This window comes from Simochromis diagramma, unplaced genomic scaffold (genome assembly GCF_900408965.1).
Source record: "Simochromis diagramma unplaced genomic scaffold, fSimDia1.1 OVJJ01000293.1, whole genome shotgun sequence".
Lineage (NCBI taxonomy): Eukaryota > Metazoa > Chordata > Actinopteri > Cichliformes > Cichlidae > Simochromis > Simochromis diagramma.
The window spans coordinates 16,932,191-16,950,594 of NW_024386801.1; the positions used below are offsets into that span (position 1 = coordinate 16,932,191).

Here is an 18,404-nt window from a genome sequence, read left to right on the forward strand (position 1 = left end):
TCCTTACTAGCCCAAACGTTCGGGACAGGAGGAACCTGAGAAATCTGCATTTACAGTTATTAAAAGCCACAGCCCCTCAGGCAGCACCCTCACAGCATGTCAAGCTATTTATAATCTCTGCTGGTGCACATTTCCCCTCTCCTTTCCCACTGCATCTCTTCTCATGTCACTTACTCAGCCTTCATTTGGAATTGTCTGTCTGTGTTGGGGTTTGCACCCGCAGTATGCAGTGGAAATCTGTGCAACGGGAGCTAAAGAGATGTGCACGAAAAAATCACTGGTAATGGTAAGTGACATTTGGGAAGCAGGAGTAACAATGCAAAGTCTGGTGTCAGTCTGGCTTACTGGAATTTGAAGGAGTGGAGTCACTCTAAGTACTTTCTATATTACGTGTAGTTAGTGACTGAAGGTTTTGCTGTTTGCGATTGTTAACAGTTTTTTTTTTTAAGCCAATGTTAAAGACAAAAATACAGCCTGGTTTGCACATATGTTTGCAGATATAATGCAGCAAACCCTTTAAAAAAAAACAAGAAAATTAACTTTAATGGCATCTAATAACATTAATAAATGCTGTTTAGCACTAAAATGTTTAAAATACTAAAACACTTTCTTGTAATTGAAGGACTTTTTTTTTTAATGACAAAACAGAATATACGCAATGTTCTGAAACTACTGGAATAATAGTAATATGAAACTTTGTGAGGGGAAATCTTCATGCCTCCATCTGTGACTTAGCCTCACATTCCAACTGCTCCCTTTTCTGTATTTGATTAAACCCCACAAAGCACCATTATCAAACACTGGTTTTAACTTGAACATGTGTTATTTCTATTGCAGTTTTAATAGAAAACTGTTCATCCAGCACATAAACCATAAAATACTGCAAAATGTCAGACTTTATCATGCAACCATCATCAAATTACACTCAGTTGTCGGCAGACTTGGGTTGTTACCATTTTGAGAGTTACACTGACCTAGAACGCCACCTACAGTGGCTTCTTTGACAATGCCTCACCTAAAAAGATGCATTCAGTTGGTCCTAATATAAACTCCTGAATAATAATCCATATGTTTTTTTGTTTAAAACAAAAGCTTTATTGTGTATAATGCTATACAACTACAAATTGTGATTGTTTTTCTTCTGATTAATGTATTTTACAGTGTCATTAAAAAAATAATGTGCCATGTTTAATGTGCATTTATTAGGAGACAGAGTAGTGTTTGAGTTCATTCATTTAAAAAAACTGTAGTAGAAAGAAGCCTCAATAGCAGACAAGATAAAGGGGACAGCGGTACCATAGTTTTGGACCAGCAGTAGCCCTGAAAGGCTTGCACTTGCCAGAAACTCATGGAAATTAGAATTATATTTTTACCTGTACATGCTCTAACTATACTTAACTTGTGTAATCATTAATATATAGCAGGCTATATTGCATCACCATGCTTTACTCTTGCATGCATTTTGCAATTTTTCTGATTTCTTAGTGAGATTAAGTTAATATGCCACATCCATTTTAAGGGGGTATCAACTTGTGCAAACCTATGAATCCCTTTTGTTTATTCTAGTAGGGGATTATAGGGTACTCTGGGCTCCTCCTGTGTAACAAACACCAGCACTTTAGCCAGGTATGTAGTGATTGTGCCATAGCGGCGCAGCCTCAGTTCCAGAGACAGCTCAAAGTCCTCTGGCTTGTTGATGAGCTTTGCCACTGACATCACACCACCAGTGGGCATCTGCTCAGTTCTGAAGAAGCCGCCCTCGTTGCCAGCTGTGATAGCAATCTGGATGTCATCGCCAGGCACGGTGTGGGAGGGGCCCATGCGGAAGATGGTGGTGAAGATGGGGATGTTGGTGGGGAAGGTGAGGTAGTAGTAGGTTATTCTCAGGGGCATGGTCAGGCACTGGACAGACTCATTGCAAAGCAAGCGTTCGCATCGACTGCAAAAGAAAAAAAAGAGATCGGAGGCAGGACGGGACAAGACGGAACAAAACGGGCAAAGAGAGAAAAAGAAAGGGAGATCAGGTGAAAATTTCATTTGCCGTGCATGGCATGCAGAGAAAGGAATTATCACTTTCAGTTATAGTGCCCTCTTTAGGATCATGCAAAACGTTCTGTCACTGGGTGCCTCCAAACAAGGGTGTGGGTGTACACATTGTCATCGTCATGTGCGCCAAAATTAAACTGAAAAACGCCCATGTGCATGTCATCACTCGGAAACAGCAAAACATGCTACAGCCAGATTCATACTGAAATCATTCCAGCATTGAGCATACTGGACATGCAGGGGCTCTGATCCATATACAAACCAGGAGTGCTTTTTAAAGCCCGATATGTAAACTTAAAGCTCTTTAGATGGTGACTGTTTCAAAGTTAACTATATGGAGCACAGACCGTGCTCTTTGAGTGTTGCATGAAACTATGTAACAAAACAGAAAATGTCCTGCTAATTGGTAATTTTCTGCCTTTTTTTTTTTTTTTTTTTTTTTTTTTTTTAAAATGGTGATTGTCCATAAATAGTAATTGATAAATGCTAAAATTAAATATGTGGTTAAAAAAAATACACGAAAAAAAATTTGAAATTTACTATATTTTTACGAATTTGTTTTAATGTGTAATAAGGGTAAACTCATTCAATTTAATTCTGTCGTAACACAGAGAGCACAATCATAGTTATGCCTGTTCATAAACATGTCCCTGCTCAGCAAATAATCTGCACCAGTTCAAATACTCACGTCTCTCCGACCCGTCTGTAATTGTTCGGACACTCGAAAGACAGGCATCTGAATCCTCCCTGTACATTGAAGCAGCTTTGATTCTCTGTGCACGTATGGCTTCCTGTCACACATTCATCAATATCTGAAAGACAAAAAGGGTTTTAAAAGTCACTAACATGATTTTTTTTCCAAAGCTGGGGAAAAAGGGTCTCCAACAAACGCCACATGACTGCAACATGACATTACAGAGAGCTCACCCTGGCAGCTGCGCCCGTTTACCGCCAAGGTGTAGCCGTTGACGGGGCAGGAACAGTGGAAACTGCCAGGCGTGTTGTGACAGCGGTAGGAGCAAATGTGACCTCCGGTGGGCAGGGCACATTCATCTATATCTAGAAACGTCAAAGAAAAAAGGTGAATTTGTAACACATTCATTTTATTTATATACACATAATAAGGATGGCCAACCACCATTAATGTCTGATCCATATGTGCCACACATTAGCGTTCTCACATACGTCTCTGTCAGGTCATGTCTAGAAAAATTCAAGGCTGATCTGCATGTTTGAATGTTCCTATTTGTGGAAATTCGGCTAATACCCCCAACTCGTCACAGCAGATTTCTTCCTGTTAAAAGGGAGTTTTTCCTTCTCACCATCGCCAAGTGCTTGCTAATAGGAGGTCATCTGATTATAAGGGTTTTTTCTGTTTTGTACTGCTATCCTTCTTTTATTGTAGGGTCTTTACCTTACAATGTGCCTCGAGGTTGTGATTTGGTGCTATACAATAAAATGTCAACTGAATTAAACTGAGTATCAGTTGCAGTTCACATGCTTCAACTTTACCTTCACAAGTAGTGCCATCTAGGTCACTGAGCTGGTAGCCACGGCGGCAGTAACACTGGTAGGAACCGTACACATTGGCGCACTCTTGACTACATGGGGTGCTCTCACACTCGTTCAAATCTGCACAGAGAAAGTATCAAAGTTAGCATCAAAATGTATGCGTGCATGTGTCTGTAATGCAATATTTACCTATTTATGGATAAAGAACAAGTAACTATGAAAGCTACCTAAAAAATATGACTCCTAGATTGATGACTGGTAAAATGCTACGTAGGCTGAAGATATACAGCAACATATTTCTTAAGTTAGACTTGAAAGTGTACCCCAGTGTACACAGGGGTATCTAGGTGTATCGGTTATCTCTTTGTTGGTCTTGTTCCAGCATTACCATAATAATGTTGGTCCAGGATCAACATTGCAACTGAATGCTTCCCTGATCCTGGACTAGTATTATTAAGATATAGGAAAAACATTAACACTGGGATGTCAGATCATGCAGGATTTCTATTGTGTAAGTCAGAGGGGAGACATGTTATTGACTGTCCCTTATACTATATGGCACCTTTCTTCTTTTTAAAAAAAAAAAAAAAAAAAAAAAAAAAAAAAGAATCTGACATTCAGACCAACACTCCGTTAGATGCATCGGGGGCAAAAACGCATTTAGGAATGCATGGGGAGCAGGAGATTGATCCACAAAGATTCTGATTACCAGATCCACATCCGCCCACATAAACTCACTGTCTAGTCAACAGTATCTAGGCTCTATAAAGTCTCCCAAATTACTTGATTGTCTTACCATCACAATTTCTGCCATCAGCAGCTAACGCGAAGCCTGTAGTGCAGCTACATTTGTAGGATCCCAAAGTGTTCTCACACTTATGAGCACACAGACGACCAGGGTAATGCCTGCATTCATTGACATCTAAGACAAAAAGTCCAAAACTGACAAAGTAAGAAGCTGAAATTGTGACTTCAATGCTTATTTTAACTAGAAGTAGTACACACACATACATGCTGTGGGCATTTACATGCTCAGGATACACTTGGATTTAGCTACCAACGTAAGAACGCAAAGCAAAAGAAAAGAAAAAAAAACAGTTTACCTTCACAAAGCCGAGTGATGCTATTGAACATGTAGCCAGCTTCACACTCACATCGGTAAGACCCCAACATGTTGAGGCATGCATGACCTCCACAGACGTTTTCAGTAGTCTTACACTCATCGATATCTGTAAGCAGGGGTGCAAGCGACAGAGAACACCATGATATCCACCGCAGGTAGGCTAGTAAGACACTTTGCATGTAGGTATGATGAGCTCTTCCGTACCAACGCAGCGTGTGCCCTCTTCATTGAGGTGGTATCCTCGACCGCAGTTAACCGAGTTCCTCTGGCAGGTGTACGAGCCCACTGTGTTGACACAGATCTGCCCCCTGTTGCATGGACCTGTCTGGCTAACACATTCATTTATATCTGAAAACAGGAGCACAGATGACACAGATGTTACTCTAAATTTTAAAAATGTCCTGATGTTCCACGGTTTCTGTTATAGTTTTTTCTTATCGTGTCTTATATTGTTACATGATCAATTCCTTCTTTTTGTGACCCATTTATCTGTCTTAGTTTCCTTGACTTGTCTTCTTTTTCAGTTCCTATTTTAATTGGATCATTTCTATTCCTTGTGTGTGTCATTCCTTTCAGCTGTTTGTCTTCTCGTGTAATGAGGCCCTGATTGCCTTGATTTAACCTGGTCTTGTTTCCTAATTAGTCCTCTGTCTATAATTTGGCTCCTCTCAATCAATGTAATGATGGCAGTGATTAACTTTACACCAGGTAATTTATTGCATGATGAGCTAAAAACATTTTTTTTAAATTTAAGTCAATAAAATAAATAATTGATAAATCAAATTTGACCATAATGATGAGGACAGGTTTGAGTTTAATAGCGAGCCCCAAAAAGACCTAAGTCTAATTACATAGCTGGAAATTTAACTGACTTAAGGCTTCAAGAACAGAAGTCTTAATGATGTTAATTTATTAAAGAGCATATGCCAGTCATCATATTGTTAAATATTTTGAAATTTACATTAATATGAGGACATTTTGAGGGAAGCAATTTAAGAATCTCAATATCCTTACAAGTGCTCAAGTAAAGATCATAAATGGCAGCAGAGCGCTGTATGGGACACTTGGCCACAATAAATCTTTTGGTGCTAATGCTTACCAATACAGTTTCCAAGAGCATCCTGGATAAAGCCAGATCCACACTGAACTTTGGGCAGACAACGGAACGACCCCTGGGTGTTTTGGCATTGAAACTGCGGTCCACAGTTATGGATACCCGTCTCACACTCATCAATATCTGGATGAAGACATCACAGAAGAATTGCCTGTCAACACGCTATGAATAGCAGCCAAAAAAAATACAGCAGATCAATGTCTCCCTACAAACAGCAGAGACCTTTGCAGTTGTTGCTGTCAGTGAGCTCATATCCTGTTCCACAGCTGACTTCTCTCTGGCAACGGAACGAGCCCTCCGTGTTGATGCAACGCTCTCCTCCCCGACAGTTGCTGGCTCCCACCAAACACTCGTTGATGTCTGAGAAAAAACAGGATAGACAGTAAAGGAATACATCACATGTCTCCCACTGAGGCTCTGTTGTGTTAGTCTTTTCTAGTAGAAAAGTATTTTCTTTATCACCAAAAACAGTCCTGATATTAAAATATAAGACTGAAATCATTACATATACAGGGAGTGCAGAATTATTAGGCAAGTTGTATTTTTGAGGAATAATTTTATTATTGAACAACAACCATGTTCTCAATGAACCCAAAAAACTCATTAATATCAAAGCTGAATGTTTTTGGAAGTAGTTTTTAGTTTGTTTTTAGTTTGAGCTATTTTAGGGGGATATCTGTGTGTGCAGGTGACTATTACTGTGCATAATTATTAGGCAACTTAACCAAAAACAAATATATACCCATTTCAATTATTTATTTTTACCAGTGAAACCAATATAACATCTCCACATTCACAAATATACATTTCTGACATTCAAAAACAAAACAAAAACAAATCAGCGACCAATATAGCCACCTTTCTTTGCAAGGACACTCAAAAGCCTGCCATCCATGGATTCTGTCAGTGTTTTGATCTGTTCACCATCAACATTGCGTGCAGCAGCAACCACAGCCTCCCAGACACTGTTCAGAGAGGTGTACTGTTTTCCCTCCTTGTAAATCTCACATTTGATGATGGACCACAGGTTCTCAATGGGGTTCAGATCAGGTGAACAAGGTGGCCATGTCATTAGTTTTTCTTCTTTTATACCCTTTCTTGCCAGCCACGCTGTGGAGTACTTGGACGCGTGTGATGGAGCATTGTCCTGCATGAAAATCATGTTTTTCTTGAAGGATGCAGACTTCTTCCTGTACCACTGCTTGAAGAAGGTGTCTTCCAGAAACTGGCAGTAGGACTGGGAGTTGAGCTTGACTCCATCCTCAACCCGAAAAGGCCCCACAAGCTCATCTTTGATGATACCAGCCCAAACCAGTACTCCACCTCCACCTTGCTGGCGTCTGAGTCGGACTGGAGCTCTCTGCCCTTTAGCAATCCAGCCACGGGCCCATCCATCTGGCCCATCAAGACTCACTCTCATTTCATCAGTCCATAAAACCTTAGAAAAATCAGTCTTGAGATATTTCTTGGCCCAGTCTTGACGTTTCAGCTTGTGTGTCTTGTTCAGTGGTGGTCGTCTTTCAGCCTTTCTTACCTTGGCCATGTCTCTGAGTATTGCACACCTTGTGCTTTTGGGCACTCCAGTGATGTTGCAGCTCTGAAATATGGCCAAACTGGTGGCAAGTGGCATCTTGGCAGCTGCACACTTGACTTTTCTCAGTTCATGGGCAGTTATTTTGCGCCTTGGTTTTTCCACACGCTTCTTGCGACCCTGTTGACTGTTTTGAATGAAACGCTTGATTGTTCGATGATCACACTTCAGAAGCTTTGCAATTTTGAGACTGCTGCATATCTCACCATTTTTGACTTTTCTGAGCCTGTCACGTCCTTCTTTTGACCCATTTTGCCAAAGGAAAGGACGTTGCCTAATAATTATGCACACCTGATATAGGGTGTTGATGTCATTAGACCACACCCCTTCTCATTACAGAGATGCACATCACATCTAATATGCTTAATTGGTAGTAGGCTTTCGAGCCTATACAGCTTGGAGTAAGACAACATGCATGAAGAGGATGATGTGGACAAAATACTCATTTGCCTAATAATTCTGCACTCCCTGTATATAACAATACAAAAGGAGCTTACCCTCACAGCTCTTTCCATCTGGTTTGAGTTTATAGCCTTTGAAACAGGCACAAGTGTCATTCCCCACACAGCGATGAGCACACTTCCCTGAGAGGCACCACAGAAACATTAATATCTGATCCGCGCTTTTTAACGCAAGTGCAGAAATCACAATTGTTAGCTTTTATTATGCTTTACCATTGCACTGATTATTTAACGCTGAATCTCCATTTTCAGTTGTCTCATTCTTGTTAGGCACTGCAAGAGAGAGAAAAAAGCATGCTTATTCATGCACTCTTAACACCTTATGCATGAAATCTTTTGGCACAACATTGTGTTACTAGTGAACTTCTGACTTTGATGGTCATTAAATTCCTTATTTTATCCAGTCCAAAAGCTCATAATCCGCATGCTGAATCTTACCCATTTCCACATTAATGTTCAGTAGCTGAACCTAAGCTGCTTTATATTATGAGCTAAGAAAATGAGCATGCAATGACCATAAGCGTCCACTAGGGGGCGGTGTAGTCTTATATTTGACACCAGTAGTCCTCCTATTTCTCCTTCTAATTATTTTGTTAACTTGCATAGGTTTTCACTTACTTTAATCCACTTTTTTATGCCCACTCTACTTTAAATTACATATTTTGTTTGTTTTATTTAAAAAAAAAAAAACAATAAAAGAAACTGCCTCCTGCAGGATTGCATTTTTTACCCACGTTCTCTCTGATGCGCTGTGGCTCCTTCCACACAGCAGGCCCGGGACACCAGATTGCACTGATGGCCAACAGATAGGTTGTGGTCACAGGGTAGGCCAAGCTCATGGGCTGTTTTACCCAGAGTACAACAGTCACAGCACATCTATCGAAAACAGCATACAACACAGTATTAGAGAACTTAGAAGGATAGACATGAAAAATTTGAAAATAATTGAAAGAAAACAAAATACAGATCTTTTCAGGATATTGTGTACCAGCAGAGGTAAAACAAAAACGAAGAAGAGCAGACAGAGGGTTGGTATGCTGGTTGGTTAAAGAAGTGAGACAGCCTTTTAAACTGACAGCTGAGAATAAGTTGCTTTAGACAGACAGCCAAGCTCTCAATCAACCAGACAGACAGAAAAAGAGCTTTTTTGAGACGATACGCCAACTGGCAGGCTTCAGACGGGACCAGAAAGGCAGTCAGTCAGTTAGAAAAAGAGAACACAGAGGGAGACAGTGATGAGATGACATCAACCCCCCTCTCCTTAATGCATGCTCAGTCAATCATTATGACAGCCTGGTAATGTCAGTTATGGACAAGAAAGGTGGGGAGTGTGACAGATGGGCATGTTTTGGCAATTTGGTTATGCAGCTGGAATCTGACTGTGTGTGTGGTGGTGCACACGCGCAGCGTTTGTAGCGACTGCAAGACTGAACACACGCCAAGGAGAGCAACTGTAAGAGTTGTGTACCAGTAGTGGCTGACTGCTACTCTCTGTGTTTGTTTGTGTGTGCTTGTTTATGTGTGGGTATATGCCTGTGTGGCCTTGACTGCTAGAAAACTTTTTGTTCTTAGGACTCTTTTAGTGTAAACCACTCACAACAAGCACACAAACACACTCCTGAACAGTTCGCACAAACAACTGCTTTATATCTTATCTTTGTGCAGCTTTTTCTTGCTTCTCCCATGCTTGCTTAGAGCAAGTGGCCTTTTTATTAGTTTCATATGTGAAACATGAATACAGCATTCTGCTATCATCACTGCAAATCTTACAAAACACAATAATGCAGTTTCTAAATTGAAAACATAAAACCTTATCCAGACAGCATATTGAAGCAAATCCCCTTTTCTTCTCTCTGACTGCTTAGAGAAAGTACAACATTATTTTCACAGATATTGTCATTATTTATCATTTAAACGTACATTTTGTTCTGTCCATCTCGCATCGACGTGCTGTCTTTTTCCTTGAGACACACAGATTATTTGAAGAAGTTCGGAGTTATGGAATGAGCCACCCACAGTCCTGATTTCTTTCTTGTCAATCTGACGTCCTCCATATCAAGTAAATGATTTTATATCCACCACTGTAGCCAGTGTTTGTGGAGTTTTGCACATTTGAGACATATTTTCACACAGGAACTATGTAAGCACCTACAGATTTTAAGCATATTTGAAAATGTGCATATTTTTCTCAAGCTTCTCGTGTTCCTTCTTCCTGATGTTGGGAAGGTCCACAGCTGTCTTTCTCTTCGTGTCCACGGCTACTATGTCCGGTTGGTTAGTCATCACCAGTTTGTCAATGCATTTCTCAATCATCCTTGGGGACGTGACCTATTTTGACCTCGGGACTTCCAGGCCATAATCGGCAGAGATATTCCTGTATACTATGCCAGCCACTTGGTTCATTTGTGCTGCCAGATGCTCATAGAGTTACAGTTACTTTCTTTAGCCCGTAAGTGTGACTCGTGTCAGGGCCAGGTACTGTCTAACGCTTCATGCTTGAGACTCTTTCTTGGATGTCTGCTGCTGTGATGGTTACTGGATCCTGTTCAGGGAAGTTGCTGTGGTCTTCTCTTAGCTCCACTAGCCACTGAGCATTGTTGTTATGTGTTGCAACCCCGTGGTGGTGTTATTCTCATATTGTTTTCGCGCTACTAAAGATGCTCCAGATTTTAAGCATTTTAATTTCACAAAAAGGGTGTGACAGGAGAAACTTTGTAAAACAACTTGAAAGCACTGTAGAGAAAATTATTTTTGTAAGTGCATCATCATAGCATGCTGGCAGCCATGCCAGCAGCAGCAGCAGAGAGAGGAACACAGAGCAGCTGATGTTTGCCAGCATAGAAGAGGTTCTGGTAAATATGGAAAGTAATCAGCTTTGGTTATGTGTTAAGGTTGGCTCGTTTTCCCTCATCAGAGCTACGCTGCTAATTTTATTTTAAAGCATATTTGTAGCATGCAGTGGCTGTGTGGGGCTACAACACCTTTAAAAGCTTCTATGCAGCATATAGTAGATCACAACTAAAATGTTAAAGGATATAAATTCTAGACCAATTTCTTTATTAAGTAATTTATCAAAATACTTCTGAAAGACATAAAACCAGTTAAAGGGAACTAATGAAGGTGAGAAAAAGAACACATTTAAATCTGTAATCAAAGATGGAAGCAGAACTTACACAAGCCTAGTTTTGTGTAAAAGTAAAAATTTTCATGCTAGTTATAAAGCTCAATAATAATGAGGTTATATTGGATTGTAACCCCATTAAATGACTATTTATTTCAATTTAAAACAAATGGGAACATTTCTCTATAATGTTGATGTTTGGTGCAATAGCTATGCCTAATCATCTTCACTGTTTTAGTTCTTTTGTTTCTAAAGGTTGACTTTAGTGGTGGTTTTGATTGTCCTGAAGGAGACACCCTCATTACTCATCGAGTTACACCACTGACCAGCCAGTCGGTGGCATACAGTCTGTTGATGACCCATTTTTGGATTGCTCAGATCGCTTGGATCCCCAGAGGAATCGCTACTATAAAAGTCCTGGTACCAGGTACTTCCATCTAATGGAAAACTCTGCAAACCGTGGCGAGCCGACCTGAGTAACTACTAATGGAAAAGGGACTAAAAATTACAAGAAAGTCTGGCTTCTTGGAAGCAAAACATAAGGAAACCAAGGGTGATTCAAGATTTTTTGCCAAAAACACTGTATATACTGTGTATATAGTACATATAGAATGAAAATAAAGGCAAGAATTTGCCTGAGTTTGGTTAAGAAGCATTTCAAATCTGAAAGGTGCTTAGTGCTTGGATATGGGCTGGTGAAATATTCCACAGTCACAGTTTAATTTATAATCTAGCAACAAGTTTCATTCCTCCCTACAGTGACATGCCTCATCCTGCTGCGCAACACACACACACTCCCACATACACCCACACACATAGAGATGTACAGCACTGCTCTCATCAATCACTTGCCATAATCATCGTCCAACAAAGTGGTGAAAGAAGTTTTTTGGTGATTTACTTTTCTGTTTGGTCATTTCTATTAGCAAAACGCTCATATACACTCATACAAATGCACCTTTGTAGTCTTGGTGTCGCAGGTGTTGGTGAATAAAGAATCGCAGGCCCCCTGGTCTTTGGCAATGTTGATACCATTGGTGCACATTTTATCCTCGAGCACTGTTACACAGCACTGCTCCTGCACTATCCTGTCAGCAAGAAAAAACACAAAACACAGGTGGTGCATTTACTCTCCGCTCTATCAATAATTGGCTTACGGCAAAGCAAATCTGTCTTAGAAGTGCAGCTCATTAAAATTGGCCCGAGGCGAGCCTAAAGGGGATCATGTCACACTGAAAACTGACGAATGACTGGGCTGAGTAAGTCTAGAATGAGCTCAGCGATGGACATTGTGTTTGCAATGCTGACAGCTCTCTGAGGTCTGTTCAGATTGTTTAAGACCCAAATTAAACCAAAGATTTCAGTCCCAAGCTGCACATTTGTCCAAAAATATCTCCATATTCTTTTGATGCAGTGACTTGCAGAGCAAAATCACTAAAACAAACCTCATCCTACATTCACACCCTATAAAAACAACAAACAAAAAAAGCAGAACAGCAGGGGCCCTAATCGGCTGACTAACATTTGCCAGTATCTGTAGTTTACTTGCAGCCACAATGACATCACCGGGACAGAATCAGTCACCATTTCTTAAGAATTTGGTGACACAGTTAGGATTTGAGAAATAGCCATAACCATAAAATGAGTAACATCTTGATACAGGATGTATCGTAATTGACCTTCACCTCTGAGATCCCCTTAGGGATTAGCATAACACAAATTTTCTGCAAGAATCATTTAAAAAATGACAATAGCTGTTTAATTGGGAAAAGCAGTACTGGGAAGCAGCCAGCCCAATCTGACAAAAGAGTGTTATCATAAAAATATGTTTTACTTAATGTTTCTGTTCAGATCAGATTTCGTTGTATTGTCTAACTGTCTGCCCAATCAGTTAAGGGAGCGGAGGGGAGGTTGACTGTTCCTCCCCGGTCTGGATCTCTGTCTCCCTGCAGTTTTACAAGACAAAAAAACATAACAAACCAAGTTTTTTTTTATCATCTCTTACCAGAAACCTCTTTCCACATAAACCACTCGAGATCCGAAAGTCACAACAAAGTACACGCCTCCTCTGCAGAACCTTTTAAGGGCACAGTACCGTGCTCCTGTTTTCCTTTTACCATTTTTCTCCTGTTTTTTTTTCTTTCTTCTTACGTTGGTGTCTGAAGTAATCGCTCAGATTTCCTGTTATTCCCTCCCTCTATGTCGGATTTCACCTCTAAAGTATTTCCTGGGTTTTGAAACAGCCCCTCTTCTGACCCCCCTCACCTTTTTCCACCCCTAAATATTACCCTGCTACCCCCACAAATCCCTGCCCCTTTTCCTCTCCACTCCTCACACTATAATTTAGACAAATTTGGAATCACTTACAGTGGCTATGGCAAATGTGTTTGCCATCAGTTTGGCTTATAGGCCCTGAACCTGTGGCAGCACACCTTCTATGGTTACCAGCAGACGTGTTATTATCCCATCACTATTAGCGCTTCCTGCTCTCACGTGAAGTGAATAATGTGCCTAGAGATTTATGGGAGTAAGGTAAAGTGATCTCATATTAAGGGCATTTAGAAATTTCCTTAATATCCAGCACATGCCAAATCACTTGGGCCCAGTACCATGGATAGAAAATATGATTTTAAGAAATGCAGCATTTAACAGCTTGGAAGTCTATAAACTACCCCACTTAAACCTAACAGAGCAAAGTAGCAGACAGCAGCGGCTTACCTGCATGTGGTTGACTCAGAGATAAGGGGCAGGGATGCACAGTCTTCATGATCGGTGCCATGCTTTTGCCCATTTTTACAGCAGTCCTCCATTGAGATTTGTTCTGCTCCTATTAAAAACAACATTGTTTTTACCGTTGCATGTACAAACAGGTGAATCACAACAGGCCCCACATTATAGTGCTGGCCACCTGCCTGCCTACACACACACACACACACACACACACACACACACACACACACACACACCAAGTGCCTAAACACACTGTGCCTCAAATATATATCAGATGGCAAACTTCTGAGCACCATTTGAGGGAAATGAGCAACATTTATCCGATGAGCATTTGTCTTTCAGCAAGACCAAACAGTTTTTATTAATTGAGCAATGATGATCTGTTTTTTTGTCTCTCTTTCCTAAACAAAAGACAATCCTGCTATTGTGACCCAAGACAAATTGTAAAGCAAATAAACAAAATTCAGAGTCTGTTTAACGATATGAAAAAAAGCCTTGAGAGATTTTTTTGTTTGTTTTTTGCCAAAGACAATGAATGATGGATATGTTTTTGCAGAACCACATGAGGCCTTTTGACTGGAGCGCGACCAACTCTGTGGTAATCTGGCTGTTTATTCATGTGGATTAGAGAGTTTGGAATGCTTCGACTCTCTAAACAATCAGCCTGTAACAATCACATCAAGCACGTTCGCTTGCCTGTGGTTAGTGTGTTATATGCCAAACGTGAAATAGCTTTGGCAGATCCACGTCTTGGGCTTTTTTTCAGTTTTTTTGTTGCCTGTGTCTCAAACCAAGATCGGTCTACAAAATTGACATTAATCATCGTTATTTCCCCCCTGAGAGGAAAAAGAGAAAACAAATATTGAATTATCCAGAATAGTGATTGTGAAATACCTCAAACAGAACCATCTGCGTCTAGCAGGAGTAAGCAAGATCAGATAATAAGTTAGATTAGGCAGGTAGGGAGGGAGGACAAGTGTCTGGAATTGCAGTCCACAGTTTTATAGATTTGCTGCCCTCTCCCAGAGGTGCAGGGGGAATGTTTTATTATGACCATTAAATCAAACTAGTCAAGCTGAGGCGAAAGCGGGAATAGTTGTTATCACAAACAGTCTGCACACTGGTAAACCTCGTGGAAACACAACGCAAGAGCTGCTGTAAAACTTAATTTCTCAGGTTCATCACAAGTTTCTATAAGTCCCGCTTAAAATCTAGAACTAATATGAGGAGAAGCATAACAATGACACAAGAAAGAGTTCTTTAAAAAATGAAACGTTTTGATTGTTGTCTGTATCTTTAAGAAAGTAAGCGAGGTTATAGGAAAAAACAACTGTGCCCATTCCTACTACAGAAAGGAGGTTTAACCTGGCAGAAAGGAGTGAATATGGATATAGGATTTATTGGTAGACAGGCACATTAGCTGACTCACTACTGACTTCTGGAAGTCTGGCACATCACAGTATTCTCTGGCCAATAAACCTTGTAGCAGCTGGATGAAATGAGATGACATTTTAAAAGCTTTTCACATGGACCTACCAAGCAGGCTCCCCCAGCCTCTCTCTCTCTCTGTCTCTGTCTCTCGCTCACTGACTTAATTTGTTTTCTGAATGTGTAAGTAACAACGGGGTTTTCCAAAAAAGCTAGGAAAGCAAAACTGTGCTCACAAGAGGCTGAAAATATGGATGTTTATTAACAATAAAGAATCCTATTTAAATGTGTGTACCCCTGTGCATATGTGTAATGTTTTGGGTTTTTTTTACCACTTCCAGTAACTGACACCATCTTGTCAAAACACATGATTTGTATTAGAACTGGAAAGGCATCCAAGAGGTACACTTCCAGAGTCCAAAAAAATGAACTAATCCTAAACTCTTTCTTAGCTTAGTCAGTGCATTTTAAATGCCAGGAACAGTTGGTCACTTATTCTAAACTTCCCCCAGCGATCTGTTCTGGACTTTTCCCCTCACAGTAGCGTTCTGCTGATAACTAACTCTAACCCACTAGGCATCACTGACTCATTCCTTTGCTACCGCTGTCTGCTGACTTGAAAACCTACGATTGAAAGACCAGAAGTGCTTTAAAACTGCATGGCTTCTTGTCTTTTATCAAAAAAAAAGAAGAAGAAGAAGCAAACCAGGCACAGCTGTGCTCTGGTTTAGATACAGCCTGCCATAATTCTCAGTCTCCTCGGTGCATTGTCTGTCTGGAGAGGGCTAATTTCCATTTTGGATGATGTTGTAGCTGTGAGGGCCATTCTGTCTTGGCAGAGCAGCACATGTCTTGTCTGCGTCTAGACGCCTCATGTAAACAAGGCATAATGAGCCTACTCGTGGAGCCCCGCCTACACAGAGGAGCTGGCCTCAGACAGACATCACAACATAGAAGTGTGCCTCTCTTTCATAGGCACCACTCAAAGCTTACATGTGGAAGCTTCTTCCAATCTTACTGATATATACAAAAGGCTGAAATTGAAGTCGAGCTTATCTATCTGGAATGCATTTGGTTATGCAGTTGGTTGAGCTGATACCCAGCAGATCTGCAGAAAGACCTGCAACACAACCCCCTACAGAGAAGGCAGCTGAGAGAAAGGTCCCCCTGCTGACTGTGAAATTGCCCCGTGTGTGACCACAGCACAGTGGGCTTTTTAAGACACGGCTAGTCTTATGATTTGGTGACCCCGCTGTGAGGCTCAAGTATAAATCTCACCCTTCTGTCTAGGACCACCCTGCCCTGGTGAGATACTGGTTGCTCTTACAGAGCATCACAGCATACCAAGGCACTCAGCCTTTGACTTGCAGGGCAGAGAGTGAAGAAACCTCAGGCAGGGATGACTTTTGCTTCACAACTGGTGTGAAACTACATTTTAACACTCTCCATGTGGGGTAACATATCATCACTTCATGGAATGGAGTGATTCCACTCCACAGTGTAACTAAATAAAACACAGTAGTGAGAAAGTTAAAGGTAGAAAAGGTTAACTGTAAAGTTCTATAGTTGTGGGTTTTGTTGATGCAGTGCACAAAAAGTTGGAAAATGGTTTAGATGGCACTTTATATGGTCACAGTGCTACTGATTGTAAATTGTAAGTGGTAATAAAAAAGAAAGAGGAAAAACAATGATTCTAAACAATAGTTTCAATCTTTTAATTTGAGATGTTCGAGCCTTAGCAATTTTAATAAAGACCTGCAACACTTTGAAGCACCCACCTTTGCAAACTTTGCTTTCATCACATGCCCCAACTAGCCCCCAGACAAATGCATCACTTCCCCAAGTATCACCCTTTAGCCTGTTATCTGTCTGCTTCTTACTTTGAGTACTTTAAAGTGAAGCTGTGATGCAATATGCGCTATTCATCCAAATCACTGTCACATGCACAGTCCCACTGCTTGGCTCACCTAGCAGCAGTGATACCCAGCTTCTCACGCTTACCTTGGCCAAGAAGAACTCCGAACAGAGAGAAGAGCAGCGCTACGCGCAGAGCCATTGAAAGAGGTGAGACTCAAAGTATCAAAAACTGGAGAGAAACAGACGTGGACGAGGTGGACTTTCCGATGCTGGTTGTTCCGCGGGGATGTGTGAAAAAGCTGCAGTGCTCCTTAAAAAAAGATGAAGAAGAAGAAGCTAGACTGGGAAAAGAAGTGGATTTGATGGAGCTGAGAGTCGCAGTTGCAGCTTGACTGAAGGAATGAGCGTCTAATTACGGCACCGCGAGGGGCGGGCTGAGGGCCACAGGCGCACACTTACTGCTTATCTTTTTTGTGTCGCTTATTTCAAACCACATCGCAGTTAGAGTTTATGATTACAATATATAATTTACAGGTAGTATATTTTAGCGAGTGTACAAAAGAGCTGTCGTTTTAAAATACCTCCTATTGCAGATCCTTTTTTGTTGTTGTTGTTGTTAAGTGTCCTGAAGCAACATCTGAAAACTGCCTCTGGAGATGGGACTCGCAGTCATCTCCGGGCTACTGTACCGTGAAGTGTGCGCTCACACATGGAAACTGCACTTCCATCAATGGCAGAGCAGAGTATTTCTGCCTATGACTAATGACTGTAGTGATTACCCAACATCTGGAGCTGGTTTGGGGGTATTTTAAAAATGTGTTGTGGCTATGTCCAGACTGTAAGCCTTGAAACCTTTTGGATTCCTCTGAGGAAATAAGGGGAATAAAAAATAAATAAATATTTTCACTACCACTAACTGCTGTTATTTCTGAGTTTGGTGCACTTACAGAGACCTAAGACCTGGCTCTGTGACACCCCCGCCTCCCAACCCATCCCACCCTTAATATTGTATCTTCACAGCAGTGTCACAGGTCCCTGCAGTCCTACTATAAAGCTTAATTTTCTATAGTAATGTGAATGAATTCAATCTTCCCTAAGTGTGCCACATGTGTGCAATCAACATCAGTCAAAGTGATCACGAGCTGTGAAAAGTGGCTACATATAAACAAGCCACAGACGCATGCACTCACACATGTCTACCAGAACTGGCAAGAAGTGGAGAAATAATTGATATAGTGCTTTATAAACATTTTGTACCAACTAAGACCCTCTGCAAATTCAATCAGTCTACTGGCTCTGGGCATTGTGACAGAGAGAGATTAAATGATCTTCTAATCAAAGCCATATGGCTCCACCACCACCAGTCTAACCAACAAGAAACACCACCAAGGGCTTGATATAAGGACACCACAGGCGTATAA

General features: G+C 40.9%; 1 protein-coding gene across 3 annotated transcripts in view; it reads right to left on the reverse strand.

Annotated features, from left to right (window-relative positions):
- fbln1 (fibulin 1) overlaps positions 1-17,691 on the reverse strand; it is a 33,127-nt gene extending 15,436 nt beyond the window's left edge. Inside the window, exons 1-15 of one of the 3 annotated variants that reach the window (XM_040026231.1) lie at positions 17,565-17,691; positions 17,128-17,293; positions 13,687-13,795; positions 11,927-12,056; positions 8,582-8,723; positions 8,061-8,120; positions 7,884-7,970; positions 6,018-6,155; positions 5,781-5,918; positions 4,886-5,029; positions 4,662-4,787; positions 4,355-4,480; positions 3,559-3,678; positions 2,974-3,105; positions 2,735-2,858 (exon numbers count right to left, since the gene is read on the reverse strand). In XM_040026231.1, the coding sequence (XP_039882165.1) occupies positions 2,735-2,858; positions 2,974-3,105; positions 3,559-3,678; positions 4,355-4,480; positions 4,662-4,787; positions 4,886-5,029; positions 5,781-5,918; positions 6,018-6,155; positions 7,884-7,970; positions 8,061-8,120; positions 8,582-8,723; positions 11,927-12,056; positions 13,687-13,795; positions 17,128-17,182 (1,631 nt within the window). In that variant the 5' untranslated portion in view covers positions 17,183-17,293; positions 17,565-17,691. Of the gene's footprint in view, positions 1-822; positions 1,940-2,734; positions 2,859-2,973; positions 3,106-3,558; positions 3,679-4,354; positions 4,481-4,661; positions 4,788-4,885; positions 5,030-5,780; positions 5,919-6,017; positions 6,156-7,883; positions 7,971-8,060; positions 8,121-8,581; positions 8,724-11,926; positions 12,057-13,686; positions 13,796-17,127; positions 17,499-17,564 lie in introns of those variants that run through there. The other 2 variants (XM_040026232.1, XM_040026230.1) reach the window with 2 other exon arrangements.
- Positions 17,692-18,404: the final 713 nt, after the last annotated feature.